The 16,205-nt window shown below is 38.2% G+C and overlaps 1 protein-coding gene across 9 annotated transcripts; it reads right to left on the reverse strand.

Annotated features, from left to right (window-relative positions):
* Window positions 1–810: 810 nt before the first annotated feature.
* On the reverse strand, window positions 811–14,093 carry SRSF10 (serine and arginine rich splicing factor 10). 9 transcript variants are annotated; one of them, XM_013047708.2, is made up of 7 exons: window positions 13,878–14,089; window positions 12,286–12,390; window positions 8,588–8,691; window positions 7,213–7,375; window positions 6,930–6,983; window positions 6,695–6,796; window positions 811–3,386 (listed from the first exon to the last, which is right to left on the reverse strand). In XM_013047708.2, the coding sequence occupies exons 1-7, from the start codon at window positions 13,940–13,942 to the stop codon at window positions 3,326–3,328; spliced, it is 654 nt and encodes a 217-aa protein (XP_012903162.1). In that variant the 5' UTR covers window positions 13,943–14,089; the 3' UTR covers window positions 811–3,325. The 9 variants fall into 9 exon arrangements, with proteins under 9 accessions (XP_012903162.1, XP_004741238.1, XP_004741237.1 ...); XM_004741181.3 differs by lacking the exon at window positions 6,695–6,796 and having other exon boundaries at window positions 6,930–6,980; XM_004741180.3 differs by lacking the exon at window positions 6,695–6,796 and having other exon boundaries at window positions 13,878–14,083.
* Between the last annotated feature and the right edge of the window lie 2,112 nt (window positions 14,094–16,205).

The raw sequence follows: 16,205 nt of genomic DNA on the forward strand, positions 1-16,205 counted from the left end.
TCTAAGGTGATTGAGATTTATAGAAAACAAAAGTTCCTCCCAAGTTGTAAGACCCTTGCAATTTGTCTGCTATATATAAAAGCATAATTTACACCAGGGATCTTTGGGGTGTGGGGGAAGGCATCACAAGAGCCACATTTGCTAAGTGAGAGGGGTAGCTTCAACTAGTTCAATAGGTGAACCCCAGGGCAAGGCCATTACTTTATCATGCAAATCAGGAGGTAACTAATTTGGAGAAAATAAAAATCGGAGTCTTCATTTTTCTTCCTGTTCCATTCCCAGTGTAAAGTCTACGAACAATGCCAAGGATTGTTATATTACTTAACTGCACTGGGATTTCACTGGATTTAATAGTTTGCAGCCCAGGCATGTTAGTTTTGGACTTCTTATGTATGAGGTTTTTGGTCTGGGATTGACTCACATGGCCAGTCTTCAGACTTGAGGATGGAGTACCAAAGGCTTTTACCTAACCATAAAGTTTTCAATAGCTAAGGATAATTATCAGATCTCATTCCTCAATAACTAATAGTTTTGGTTAATCTACAGGATTTTCCCAAACTACTTAACTTGAGAGAACCATAAAGTTATTAAAGGGAACCTCTATCCTTTAAGGCTGAAGGCATCAGCCTTCTATCCTTTAAGGCTGAAGGCATCAGCCGCAGCATGAGCCTATAGTCAGTGCTAGAATTTTGTCATTATCTTTTTGATGGCAGTGTAGAGTATGATGGGAGTCTGGGTACATCACCTATTCTTACACTTAATTTCTGGTTAAGTTCTATTCTTCCCCAAAGCAAGCACAAAGGGTTTGGATTAAGTTTTCTAGTTTCTTTAATTGCATTCTCATTGGCAGTTACTCTGTAAAACAGGAGGAAGAGAACATCTCTAAAGTCTCTTACACAAATGAAGAAAGCCTACCCAGCCATAAACATGGAAGGCAGAGCTAAACCTAAGGAAAAACAAAACAAAACAAAAAAAACAAAACAAAAATAAGCCCCAAAATTTTTGGCTCCTAGACCAGTTTATTTCACTCTAGCATTCAAAGAGATGGGATCTACAAAATACTAGACACAAAGGCTTTTTTACTTCATTACAAACTACTCTGTCAGTTATCAATGAAAGGAATTTACATGCCTTGCTTTTTATTCCAAATAGAGTCCCGACTTCAATAGGGTGAAACAACTGTTAGGAATACATAAACACAATGCAATAAACATAACCAACACTGTTGGGGGGGGTGGGCAGAGGAAAAAGAAACCTGGAGAAGGAAACTTTCCTATTGCAACTACTGACATCTGTTAAGATGTCAGTAGTTGAATGACAGACAACAAATAGGCTGCTTACTTCATTTATCAACGAGAGCAGTTTACTCCTAAAAAGCTCTGACCTCCTGGTAGAAATGCTGTTAAGATATTCCTCAGCTGTCACTGTGCTGTCTTAAGTCATAGCCTCCCTTTTTCAAAGTATCTCAGGATTTTGTAAACAAGAATATGGTCAAAAACCAATACAAGATTGAAATTTGGAAAGCCAGGATAGAGAGCCTGAGTCACAATAGCTGTGTCATCTCATGTTGTATTTAACCTTTTTCATCCAGAAAGATTACAAACAAAATACTTTTTGATACTATATCTTTTTTCATTATTCTATTAATTCTTCCTTACATGTGAACTCTATATTCCATTATATTACTTTTGTTATAAAAAACTTCCCATTACAAAAAAAAAAAAAAAAAAAAAAAAAAAGGGCGGGGGCACAAAACAGTAAAGAGGAACCATCAAATGAAAAAACCATGAATAACCTGGGATCTGCCACTTAATTGCTGTGTGATGTTAAGCAAGTTTGAAAACATTTTTTTAACCAAATGGGGGTAAAAATACCTCCCTTTCTTATTTCCCAGTTATGTGTATTCTGCAATATTTTCAAAAATTTTTATAAATGGCTTAAACACTTCCATATTTTTAGATGAATAACTTTACATAAAAGGCTTAAAATATGCGGCAGAAATTTGACAAAAATCAAATGTGAGTGATGGAAGAATCAACATATAAACAAACTTCATATCCTAATAAGGAACTAAGGAATCCAAAACATTTTTGTGATACTATAAAAGTTATTTATTCACTATACACAGAACATGTCCCCTATAAAATGTACATGTAAATCACTAAAAAGTATAATCTGGTGAACATTTTCTCAATTACAGAACATACTAAATCAGCTGGGATAACAGCTCTCTGTCTGCCTCAAAATAATCTAATTATAGCACCCAGAGTCTCCTTTATATCTATTGCAAAGTTAAATACTTATTTTGGGGATTATTTCCTAATGTGTTTGAGGAGGCAGAGTTAACAATTTAATATGACTCTAGTATATTACAGTCACTGCACAATAAATCAGTTTATTACAGATTAAAACATTTTTTCATTATTTGTATTAATGGGATGCAAACAAATACTGGATACTTTTAAATGGCAGATAACCACAAAAATTATCTTTGATAGTATTCTGGGTTTTATAATTACATTAAGATACGAATGGTGTAAAAGAGTTATGAATACGCCTCAAACAATGAGGTCACACTGTAATGATTCACTAGATTGTGCTCAGTAGACATTTATTCAGTAAGTGAATTTTCTCCCCAATTACCCAGTACAATTTTTGCCCACAGTTAAGGGCTCAGTAAATAAATGTTTGCTGAATATACTGACTTAGGACCGAGGTGAGAAGAGATGGACCCTCTTAGCTAGATGTCAAGTATTATAATCGGAATTTATCTGGGAGAGTGTAAGGAAGATGTAAACTGCACATGGCATACAAGTAAATAAACTCAGATGCCAACAAAGCAAATCATTAAGCAGAAAAACACTGGCACTGGAATAAACAACGGTAAGATTTGCCAATAGCAAAAATGAAACTGACTTTAAGAGATAACCAAGAAAAAGTTTATATTGGACCATACCCTTTCTCACCCAATTCAGTTTGAGACAGACCAATAGAGGCACTGTAAGAGACTATGGCTGTCTTCCTTGATATTCAGACATCCTAGTTTCCAGTAATTTATTACGGACCTGTTACCCATGAATCAATATAAACCTATTCAGATTTAGGGATTAGTTTTCCACAAGTACAAAGTTGAATTTCCTTTTATTTGTCCTAAAATGCTTACTTTCAAACTTGAAGGGACTTCAATTATTCCATGTAGTTTCGATAACATTCTTTTATCTTTTCAGACCAGAGTCAAAATATTCGTACAGTATTCATACTGCAGCACCTTCCACCCACCCTTTGGTCGCTTGAACTGCCCTTCTTTGGTTCTTTTTCCGCTTTCTCAGATCTTTCTTGAAGTGTAGTAAGCAGAACTGTACTGGGTATTCCAGCTGCAGTTTGGTCTTAAATAAAAGAAGGATGTTTGTCAGTTTGGTTTTCTTTATTCTTCTCTGTGGTATACAGGATTTTGTTAGTTGAACTGGATGTAGCAGCTTACTGGGCCAAATTTTCAAGAGAATAGTACAATAGTTCCCAGGTCTTTTTCCCTGGGTTGTAAACTTAACAGCTCATACTCTATGTAGCACCTTTCCTTTCTCACTGAAGCATTATCTGTCATTTTTCTTCTTGCTTACTTGGCTTCAAAACAAAACAAAACAAAATGCAGAGATCTTAAGTAAAAGAGAGGTGAAGTGTCAGTCTTCACTTGAGTCTTCATATGATCTGCTCTAATACTGACAACAGTGCCAGACACATAGCAGATATCCACAGCTGTGAACTATGTAGCCCAAAATTAAAGCACTGTGCAAGGATCCTCATCAAGTATGAATAGGATCCTAACTATCATGGTTCAACTATAATTTAGTCCTTTCGAAGTGGTTAGGTATGTCACTTTAGAAATAACTATAAAGTTCTCAAAAAAAATAAGGTGAGTCATATTAAGTGACATAAGTATAAAAATGAAATCATCAGGCCTTCTGTTTCTAACACAAAGACTGAGAGCAATTTCAATGGGCTCTCTCCTCAGTATACTTTCATCAAAACACAGTCCATTAAAAACAAATCAGTAAGGACCAGGCCTGAGCTCAAATTTTAGATCTGCCTTTATAGCCTTTTCTTTATGCCTCAATTTCCTCACCTATGATATGGGGTAAACCAAAGTATCTCTCTCCTAGGGTTTTGTGAAAAGTAAATGAGTTAACGCATTAAATTTTAGGACTGTGTCTGGCACATCATAAATACTAACTATCAGCTATAACTGTTGTCATTATAAAGCAGCTAGAATTCAAACCATAAAATACCTAAACCAGTTCCCCGAAGTGGTTATCACTTAGTATATTAAACTGCTCACTGACATTCAATTCAAAAGTATTTTAAATCAAGCCATAACTAAAAGGCCCAATTCATCTTGTTTAGGACGGGAAGAGCAGAATTACCGGTCCATCCAATAATGAAAATATAAATTTACAATTAGCGGACTCAAATTTCATTTTAATACTTATCTTAATTCTACCAGTAATTTCTATGTTATTTAACCCCAAGGGGCTTAATAAGCAATCATGAAACAACTCTGACATCACATAAGGAATTTTAAAGTAGTATATAAAAGATGTACCTTTCTGGCAAGTTCTATCATTTCCAAAGAAAAGTTGTGCCTAGTGCAACACTGATTAAAAATATTCCTAAATCTACAAAGAATTGTTTCCATTGTTATTTTAGAATCTCATCCAAAACTATAATAATTCCAGTTAATCATTATTTCCTTCATTTTGTTTTTATTATAGCATGTTTGCTTAATTTACAGCAAGCAGAAAATAAGCTGGGTCTTGTTTTGATCCAAACATTGATGTTTTAAAGGTTGTACACAATATTTGTTAAAAAGAACATATAAAAATACCTTTTTAGAAGCTTCTATAAGAAAGAAAATACAAAGTTTAACCCCACAACTTTCCTCTTTGCTAGAACTGCAAACTACTGCTACAGTTTTAAATAGACTTTTTGTTGTTTAAACTATACATCCAGGAAAATCTAAAAAATTAAAGAAACGTGCATATAAATGATTGCATAGCAGAACATGAACATTAACTGCAAACAGTAAAGAAATGAAAGTTAGAAATACTATCAAATATACAAAGGTTCTAGAATCAATCCTTTAAACACATTCCACAAACAGTATTTAAAAACCATCTTTTTTGTTCTTTACAGGCAAGGCCTATATTACTAAAACCAAAATTGGAAAAAAGTAATCCTCTAAAAGGAATCGTTTCTCCACAATATTTCTTACTTATACCTGCAAGCAAGCAATCTAAAATTTTTAAAGATGCTAGCTTTTATTCTGAAATGAGATTGGACAAGTCCCTCTTATTGCCCCCCCAAACGATCTCTCAGAGAAACGCTAGAAATTATAAACGATTAGGGTCTTGTTTTCTTTTTTAGTCAGGTACTACATTGAAAATCAAACTCAGAGATGGGACTCTTTAATTCTTTTTCCAAAATATTTTAAATTTCATGGCACCACAGATCACCTAGAATGGGAGTGTTCTCTTTCAACTTGCCTCACCTGAAATTAGCTGATGTGTGAAGAACAAGTCTCTTCATAAAGTGGGAGGCAAATTTTGATACAAATGCACAGACCAAGTGCTATAAGCATCAAAATTCAGTTTACACTACGCATATGCATGAACAAAATCTACTCTGAAACAATTTACTTGCTGCTTTTTAACAGCAGTTAAGAAAACTAAGCAGTATCACCAACAATGCTCCTTGAAGTTGAGAGGAACTACTTGAGAGCATTTTTTTCCCTTAAAATTATTTCTGCCATTATTGACCTGCTTAAATTTTAAGGTGAGTTCTTCTGATGTTTATATGTTTCAAATCTTCACAGAAACCAGAAAAAAGCAGTGAAGGCTCCATGTTTCAGTTAAAAACTCAATCTTCCCCCAAATGCTACTTAACCCAGTTGGCATCATTCCCCAAGACAGTGGGGTTAACAAAAGAACTATTCCACGCTCTGTCATAAATTAACTATTATCACGGGCCTAGACATCTTAACAAGACAAAAAGGTCCACCCTGAACCTACATGTGTCTGATCAGTCAGTGTTGTACTGTGGCTACAACTTCACTTTTGTATCATTCTATCTTATTAGCAAGCTACATTTCTAGGTTAACAGTTCTACCAAATATGGTTATGAAAGTTTATTTTTAATAAGACAATGTTGCAAATTATGGTCAACCAACATCTTTCCACCAATACTTCAAGCATAAAAAATGAGAATCTTTACAAAAATATACAGAGACACCACAAATTGGTAGCTGCCCGTAACATTAAACAAACTGGACTCTTAAGAGTGGCTTCTCAACAGCATATCATTTTAATTATAACCATTTGCCTGGTACAGGGAAAACTGACAAGTGTTTTTTAAGCATCATTGCAACATTGTATTCCTGATAATTTAAGTAAACCAAACTATGAGTAAATGAATGATACATGCCTAAAAATATCAAGGTTTATACTATCAGTGGCCACTGGACTTAGGACTAGTCCAAGACCTTGATCTAGATTTTGACCTAGACCTAGATTGTGATCTTGACTGAGATTTGGATCTAGGTGGTTCTTTTTTCCTTGATTCCTTTTCATATCTTGAGCCAGACTTATAATGTGTTTTGGAATCTGTTTTAGAGGTGCCTCTAGTTTTGGTGTGAGATGCAGACCTAGAACGTGATTTAGCCTTCATTTCTTTCTTGGGCTGGGACTTGGACCGTGATCTTGAATTGGATTTAGATCTTGAAAAAGATCGATTTCGGTGTTTGAATCTTTCAAAACAGAGGAGAGATACAATTAGAGTAAAAATTAGATTCTATATTAATCAAATTTGTTATTTTTAGAGCAAAAGTTCACTCTGAAATTGAAAAACATAGAAGTCTTTTTCAAAGCAAAGTTATTTACCTATCATTGTCGGAATGGCTCCTGCTACGCCGTGGTCTTCCAGCCGGTCTACTGCTAAAAAGTACATCAGAAAGAGCAAACAGTGACAAATGTCTATTTACAGTCTTCTAAAGTTTCTAATTAAAAAAAGTGAGCCATAAAACTTTTTAAATGAATCACTAAAATATTTTTAGTTTCAATGAAGCATACAATGTATATAATTAAAGTGTACAGAAAGATAAAATTAAATGCTAACAAACATTTATTTTTTCTGACAGATTACTGTACTACACATCACACTTACTTTCTAGGACTATAAGATCTTCTATAGTTGTAATCAAAGGACCGGCTTCTTGATCTTCTTCTTTCATAACTCCGGCTTCTAGAACGTCTGTATCTGTCATAATCATCATAGCGTGAAGAGCTGTACACATTCCTCCCTTCCTTGGCTTTCATTTGATTTGGAGCTAATGATATACATAGAACAAATATTTAGAGACATTAAAACCTAGTATTCTAAGTCTTTAAATTACAGGAAAAAATTCTGTCTTCCCTTACACCCCCGAATTGTGTCAAGATCAATTGTGACTGTTAGTCTTAGAAAGGGCATTTGTTTTTTAGGGTGTCTATCAGAATATTGTTTTCTGTTAAAAATGATACTCTCAATTACCTTCCCAACTATTTTTTGTCAGAGACTTTTTCACCATCTAGCTTAGCTTGTTGTCCAAAAATATGCCAATTATTTCAACATTAAAAAAATTCACATTTTTAAATTTCCAAATTAAAACATGACACTGAGCCATATGCTAATTTGGAATTATTCTGTGTGGTTTTCATTTATTAGGAACATAATTAACAATGACAAAACACTTATTGGTGGCCTAGGAACAGTATTTTAGTATTAAAATGCAGAGCTATATGGTTAAAAGGTTCTGAGAGATCACAATAAAAGTAGAAAAGAGCACTTATTGGATGCCTCAGACATACCTGCATCCCTGGACAGTCCTGAATTCCTGTTATCTTATTCAAGTCTATGAAGTGATACTGCAAGTTTGTGTGTTTATATAAATACCACAGCAAACACCCAAGAACCAGAGAATTACTGGCAGCTAGTGTCAACTTCCATGTTCCTCCTCTCTCCAGCAGCTATTTTCATCTCTATCTTTTAGTATCTTGCCCAAGGTAACAAAATGGTTGAGCCCCGGCCTACCAGACTCCAAAGGCTATTCTCCCGCATCATTAGTATGTGGCTAACACCTGGTGTTTACCCACATAATAAAAACCACAGACTAATATAAAACCAATTCTAGGTTTAGCCTGTAATCTTTCTCAGGTTAATTCTATCTGTTCATTTCCAGAGTCAAGCAGTCAAATACCCAATTATAACTTGAAGATCTTTATGAAGAGAAATGGCTGAATAGACCCAAGAGTTTCCAAATTATTTCCCTTTTAATTCCACCGCCAATTATTAAAAACATGGTACAGTAGACTGTATAAATCCACATTCTTGTAAGTCCAAACACATTTCAGGCACTCTAACTTTCTGCAAAGTATGTGAGAACTCTTTCTAGATTTTGAACAGATAGACAAATTGTGAATACTTCCAAAAAGAGGTATTAATGCACTGTTTAAAAATGACATACTATATATAAACATGTATTAAGCATAAGAGTACTTACTCTTCCGATCCCCCTGTGCAAACTGTATTTCAATTTGGCGTCCGCAAATCCATTTTCTGTCCAAATTATGTAAAGCGTCTTCGGCATCACGGACATCCTCAAATGTGCTAAATGTTAAGGGGCTTGGGAAGTTTTGCATACTTTGATAACAAATGAACGTTTGGATGGTAGGTCTGGAACAATTCAGTCTCTCATTATTCTAGAAAATCATCCAGACCTCACCTACTCAGGTTGGTTGATTCAGCTATAGACACTTCATAGCATTAAAGCACTTGTGATTTCCTACAGTATACATGTGAAAACACGTGTGATTACATATTATAAAGTTATTAAAATAAGATTGGTTATAGCTGAACTACCAAGTAATCCTATCAAAAGTTTTCTTCCTGAGTTTCAAGTTTTACAGAAGCAAAAAAGAAAAACAAATGTCAGTTCTGTTGTATACTAAAACAAAAATTTCTGAAAATAAAACCAAAACTTTTTCATATTTTTGTTTCAAAGGAAAAAAAGAAAATGCCAATAGTTCTTGTGTAAGCAAGCAGAATATACCTTACCTTACAAGTGATAAAACATGAACTTCAAGTTTATTTTGCTGTTTCTCTCTGCTCTGACACTACTATTTCATGTAGCTGTCTTCCTTATACCATACGGGAAGACTAGTATGCTATCCACTTGTGGGTATCAAAACAGAATCAAGCATTAAATACTGAAGATATCACTATACCAAAAGCATATTACACCCATGCATAGACTATAAAAGCATACGGTCAAGAAATAACAGACCATTTCTAAAGATTCCTGGACTGGAAAGCCCTAACCATATGTACTAAACATACAGCTCCCTGCAAAGAAGTGGGTCTGGCACTGGTTTTCAACTTGAGAATTTCAAGATAACATTTATAAATCTGACAGAGGAACTACTGGTACTGGTTTTTGATTGGAGAGGCAGTTGTCTTGCCCGCCCTCTTCCCTCACTGTCAGCAATTAACTATGAGAACTCTAGGCTTTACAAAGTTAATTCTGCCCAAATTCAGCTCCTCTCCTAAAACCACCATTCTGATGAAGCCAAGCAAATATTCAGAGCAGTGGCTGATATAAAAGCTTTGAAAAGGGATTAAGTTTGAGTGTAGATTTTAATTCTATCCTAAAAATCACTCTTGCAACTTGTCCATTTTTTTTCTCAAATTTGGGAGACAAGAGTACAGATCTTGAGCTGATTAAAAAACACCCTCAAAGAGACACACTTTCTTCAAGACTGATACCACGGTTTATTCCAGGTATTAAAAGGTCTGCCTCACCAGATTTCTTATTTTTTGTTTTGAAAGGAATTAAGGACAATAGCAAGTTCCCAGCTCTCTCTTCCTGAAGCTACTACGTATATGTTAATGAAAGACAGGTTTCCCCAAGTCCTACATCATTGGGGCGTTTTTCCAATATGAAAAGGCAAAGGCTGATGGGGAGTTTAGAACCTTGAGTGCTGTAAACTGAACACCCCTCAAGGTTAATGTAGATGGGCTTTAAAATATTAAAAGTTCACTTAATGGTATACTACTTACTATGCCAGAAGACAGAATATAATTTACTTTTTAGAGGATTAAAATTAAAAGATGTTAAAAATTATTGAGATTAACTCATTCTCTGGATCTACCCTCAAAAACAGACCTAGGCTGGACGAATTAGGGCAAAGTTCTACTATATGTATTAAGAGAAGGTTAACTAGGAATAGGGTCAAGTATCACTTGGATGCTAGTTATAGAGAAATTTGTACTCGGTATCTTTGCAAAATCCTGAGACCTACTCACTTTCAACTATTTTAAGACCATGGAAAGACTGTATAAGAAGTATATGATTCTCCTTTAGATGACAACTCTCCTCTGGCCCAAGTACTACATACTCTTGAGTCAAACTACTGTTGATCTTGATTCCCAGGCCACCCCAAACCAGGTAAAATCAGGTCAACATTGTAAGCCAGAAAGCATCACTTAAAAAAAAAAAAAAGCAAGCCAAATATAGCTCTTATCCTCTCTGTAACAGAGCTTTGCAACCAATTCCCCCAAATATAGCTCTTATTCTCTCTGTAACAGAGCTTTGCAACCAATTCCCCCAACTGTCCTTATCACTACCTTTGCTGAAGTAGCAGCTTTCAACATTTCCCCTAGATCTCACTAGGACCCCTCTTAAGTTTCAAGAGACCCACTGAATTTAATCAGTAACAATTTTTCCTTGCCGGATGCCCACAGCCCAAACCTTTGCTGTCTCACTGAATAAGTAATGTCACCTAAAACTCTGGGTCAGGGAATGACTTTCTGTAGATCCTGATTAGGCACCCATACAAAGGATAAGGCCTTCTGCAATCCACTCAGTGCTAACTGAGGGTATGTGCTAAAGCAGTGCAGGGACCAGCAGGCTTCACAGAGCTAAGTTTAGAAGTCTGGAGTATGTGTACACCCCCCCACCCACAGCCACTTTAAAATCTATAAACAGGTAGTTATGTCCAGTGGATTTGACCTTACAAGACCACCAGAGATTGTTTCTAGATAGTTCCCAGTGCTAGCACCTCTCTCCCCGTTAAGCATGGCTCTAGGGAGTCGGCTTGACCCCAGAACCTCATGCTATTCCAAAGAGCACTGCCTTCTACCATTGGATCTGACCATCTGGTCCGAAACAGAAATATGCCGGGTTTAAGCTTAACAACATAATATCCTGGTACACTTTAACTTGACAAGCTGAGAGAGTGCATTTATACAAGACCACAATCACAACATCAAAGGCCCACATAAATCAACTTACAGGTTTTGTCACTAGACCAAACCAGAATAGTTTTGAAAATTAACTGCTTACAAAACATTAAAAAATAAATAAATAAAAAAAAAGGAAAATAGTTATTCTGTAGGATACATCAGGTATGACTCCTTTAATCTTGGCCATCATTCAACTTCATCTTGACCTTTAACTCTTTAAGTGCTTGTCAGAAGGACTTGTCATGAGATGCTTGGCCAAATATGACAGATGGCTTTATCTTTAACTTTGAAAAACAACCTTTTCCCCCTTTTGTAGATAAAGCGAGGCTTTGTCTCCCATTAGGCTTGTCCTTCTTCCAGCTTTTCTTTAATTTTTCTTTTCCCAAACTCTCCCTTCTCTTCAAGCCTGATCCTTAAGAGGTCTTTGGCTTGTCTACTTGCCTTAAGTGTTGAACTCTACTCTAAAGGTTCTTTCATGCTTTCTCTTTGGGGTCGCCATAACTGTACAGCTTTACATTCTCTGAGGTAACAACAGAGGACAGCAAATTAGGGGACAATATTAAAGAAGTTTACCTCATTGTTATACAATTTGTTTTTGATCAAGTGATTCAAATTAACAGACAACACCAAACTTTAATTGCTAAGCACAAGAACATATTAACTTTTAATTTGACTTACATTAAAGGTGGTAGCAACGAGAGTGTATTCAAATTTAAATCACATTTTATCATCATTGATTTGAGTTTCAGCATCATGAATGGGAATTTAAGTATTTTACTATTTTTGGATTAACTTTAAGAAATAGTTAAGAGCAATGTGTGAGTCAATTTTCAAAAATTTGAAGACATTAAACATTGGAGGACAAAAGTAAACTACTTTTTAGATGTTACCTCTTACATAAACTTGAATTTCAAACTTCAACACCCCTCACTAATCAGCCATCTGAAGAAAGGATATTGAACATAAGCAAATCCTCTTGGACGGCGCGTGTAGAAATCAAGTGGAACATACACATCAACTATAGGACCATAACGACCAAATTCTCGTCGTAAATCTTCGGACCTAAAACATCATAAAAAAAAAAAAACAAACAAACCCCAATTTTTACGTTCACTTCTTTAAAAAAATTTCTTTGTAAGAAACAGGTAACTTTCTGTAATCTGTCAATTAATGACAGGGAATGTGCTGTATCCCTGGGTGACCAGAAACAGACAAGCTTTCTAAATCTCAACATCAAGAGCCAACTTTCAGAGCACAGGAGAAATAACCAGGTAACCTATCTTTTCGAAAAAGGAATGCTAAGATCCAAGATTTTTGGAAGATAATGCAGTTTGTAATAAAATCTATTACTTTACATTAACAACAGTTAAAGACATCTAAGGAAATTTGATCACAAATTTATCTAGTTTCTAATCACACCTTTAATTTTTCATAAAAGGCATAGTAGTATTAGGTTGCATATACTAATGTTTTACTTTTACAGGATCAAATCAACATTAGTACTCTGAATACCAAGCACTTTTATCCTAAAATTTTAGCTACAGGTTTAGGCACCTAGTAGGAGGTAGATAAAGATTTGAAAAACAGAAGTCACATATATATATAATTCCTTAAATGGAAGGTCAAAACAACAAGGGAAAATTTTTCTAGATGCTAGAACACGAATTACTTTCCTACTTAGAAGTTAGGACGGTAAAATGTAAATCGCACAAGGCTACCAAAATAAATCTGACTGTACGGGGGTTAGAGTGATTGTGTGAAACATAACGTCTCTTCTAGTGATATGATCTCTTCCAAGAAATTCTGACGGCAACTACAAGCAATTAAGACAATTGGTGAGAACAAAGACACGGTCTGGATTAATCCAATTTAGCTTATTAACATCCGAATGGTAGAGACTCCCTAAGACTCATTTCTCAAAGGGCGACCAGTTATTTCCGGGAAATGAGAGGAACTAGTTCGCACCTTCTAACTGGAACAATTTTATCTACCAATTTTTGACATTCCTTCTCTCCAAACATCTCCAACGTTTCAAAAATCAGAACTATAGCACACAACAAAAAAAAAAGGGTTGCAAATGCTTCGCCATACACGCCCATCTCCCGATCCCGTTATTTCCTTGCAATTCTTTAGCCAAAAAAACAAAAAAACCCCAAATATAAAACCCCTGGGGCGAGGGGGCGTGTACCCCAAAGAACGTGAACTTCAAATCAATGGGGAATGGATGTTCGGCCGCGGCGGGGGCTGGACGTGCCGAGAGGAAACGGGGAGGAAGGGGCTCTGAAGTGCGGAGGGGGAGGGGGGCCGAAGCCCAGCCACGCGGCCCGCGTGCCCCGCGGCGGCCTGGGAGGACCAGGGTAGCCGCCCTCGCTCCCCCGCGGCGGTTGAGCCGGCGCCGCGGCCTAGCTGGGGCCCGAAAGCCCGCGCGGAACCCGCCATCTTCGCTTTCCCCTCCCCCGGCCCAGCGCCCTGCCGCCGCCGCCGCACGGGTCCTCCCCAAGAGCCTGCGGCCTCCCCGGGTAGGCCCAGGGTCCCTCCTCTGTACACACCTGGTGTCGTCGGCCACATTCCTTACGAACAGAGACGTGTTGGGGGGGCGCAGGTAGCGGGACATGACGGCGATGGGAGTCTCCCTCGGCAGGGGCACTAACGGGCTCAATAAACCGTCCGCGGATGCGGCGGCGGATCGTCAGACACTCTCAGCCAGAGGGCTCCGCTACGAAACCTCCTCTTCTCGCGAGACTTCACTCCCGCCTCCACCCCCGCCGAGCTGGGCTCAACGCCGAGACCGGCAACGGTTCTTTCCCGCGAGATCGCCGGGCGTGCGCCTGCGCAGGCGGGCGGCGGGGGGTCTACGTGCCGCAGCCTCGTTCCCATTCATTGGCTTTTTGCGCGGCCTCTTCCCCTCCCCCAAGCCCGCGCTTTCTTTCTTTAGTGCTTTATTTTCCCGCCCTTTTCTGCCTTGCCCGGGTATTCCCCTTGCTGCCCATCCAAGACAGGAAGCAGACGTTTTAACCCTTACGCCGAACTTTTACACTTATTGCTACCCAGAGTTTTAAATATTAGAGACCGCCATATGATTTCCTGTCTCGGCCAAGTTAGGCCCTGGCTTTTTTTTAGATCGCTGACCAGCGAGGGAAGAATTTGCAGCCTCTGGTACTGATGAAGTTCTAGAACCTAGGTGAGGTTTGGTGGGCTGAGGTCCGGAGCCGATGACCAAGAAAGAATTCTTGAGACATCTTTGGTGCAAAATGGTAGTTTATTAAAGCACGGGGACAGGACCCGTGGGCAGGCAGAGATGCGGCCGCCCCGGGTTGTGAGGGGTGGTTGGTTATATACGCAGGAGTTGGGTAGGTGAGGACAAAGGGGTATTCAGAAGGGCTATTGGGGCAAAGAATACTATCAGGATATTGAAGGCTTAGTTACTATCAAGTAAAGACAATTGGGAGTCTCCTGGTGGAATGTTACATTCCTGCCATCAAGCATCCTTGTTAATGAGATTTAGGTTTAGAAGAAATTTAACTTTATTTACTTTTCCTTCTCCCTCCACCTCCTTCGGTTTTTATGGAGGGGAGGGTGATATTAGGCTTGAGAAACTGAGTTCTGTGTCTTTGGAATTTGGGCTATTGATAAGGTAACTTCTTTGTTTGCAAATCTCAAGGACATTTGCAAACCAAGGGAGACTCCTGTCTTGTAGAATTGTGATCTTAGCAAGTTAACTATTTATCATTTTATGGCAGTCAGGGGTGCCTGAGGAATGCTACACCTATGGAGGGGAGCGGATGGAAAGGGGGGGTGCAAGGGCGCCAGCTCTTGCTTCATCCTCAGCCAGCCTCCTGCTCCCTCATCATTCCCCCCTGAACAATTTTGACCCTTAAATCTTTAAGGTGGCTGAAGGTGGAAGGTCTCATCTTCTGTAACTTCTTCATGCTGAATAGGGGCGTAGAGCTGTCCCTACCTACTGGGGTCAATATTGATCAGTGGAGGAATGTATAGGGGGAGTTACAAAAGGCGGAGGCAGCCGAATCCAGCGCTGACAGTGAAGGAGTGTCTTTGCGCGTGGTAAGGATCATCTGTCGTGGTGAAGTCATTGCAGCAATGGAGTCTCGGCACCAAGTAGAGAAACATGGAACAAAGCAACATACTAAGGTTAATAAGGCGATAAGAATAAGAAGCCCGAAAAGGAGATTCGGCCATAGCCCCTCCTTCAAACCAAGAACTTAACCATTCACTGAGAGAGAGAGAAGGATCTTGTAGGGCCTTAATCTGGGTATTCATGTCTTTTATTAGTCCTGTGACATTTTTGTGATAGTCTGGAATGTACACACAACATTCTGTCTTGATAATTGCACATGTGCCACCCTGTGCTGCTGTCAGGACATCTAAGGCCATCCTATTCTGTAGGACTGCCTGGCGTATTTGTGACACTTCAGTATTAAGTAGGGAGATGCTGTTCAGTGAGTCATTGAGTGCCTTTGTAGTATATTTATTAAGGGCTTCTACATGCCACATGACATCCTCTAGTCCCGCAGATGGAACAAAAATGGATGCTAAGTGATCATACCATTTAAAAACAGATCGTGTCCATCTTTGTTTCAAGTTGGGGAGATTAGCTGGAGTTGTAATGGTTTTAGTAATGCGCCCATGGATCCAGGCAAATCCTAAAGTACAGCGACCTATCCACCCTGGAGGAAGCCAGGGCCACAGGTTGGTTCCACATATCCAGTGGGTTCCGTTTAGAGCTGGCCATCTAATGCCAGGTCGCCTTACCCAATCAGTAGCAAAACATTCAGTAGCCTGGAGTACTATTATTTGGGAACACATTTCTAATGATAGCCATCCTCGATACTGTGTGTTATTTGTCCAAGTGTCACTCG

Source organism: Mustela putorius, unplaced genomic scaffold (assembly GCF_011764305.1).
Source record: "Mustela putorius furo isolate JIRA1106 unplaced genomic scaffold, ASM1176430v1.1 tig00003853_pilon_pilon_pilon, whole genome shotgun sequence".
Taxonomy (NCBI): domain Eukaryota; kingdom Metazoa; phylum Chordata; class Mammalia; order Carnivora; family Mustelidae; genus Mustela; species Mustela putorius.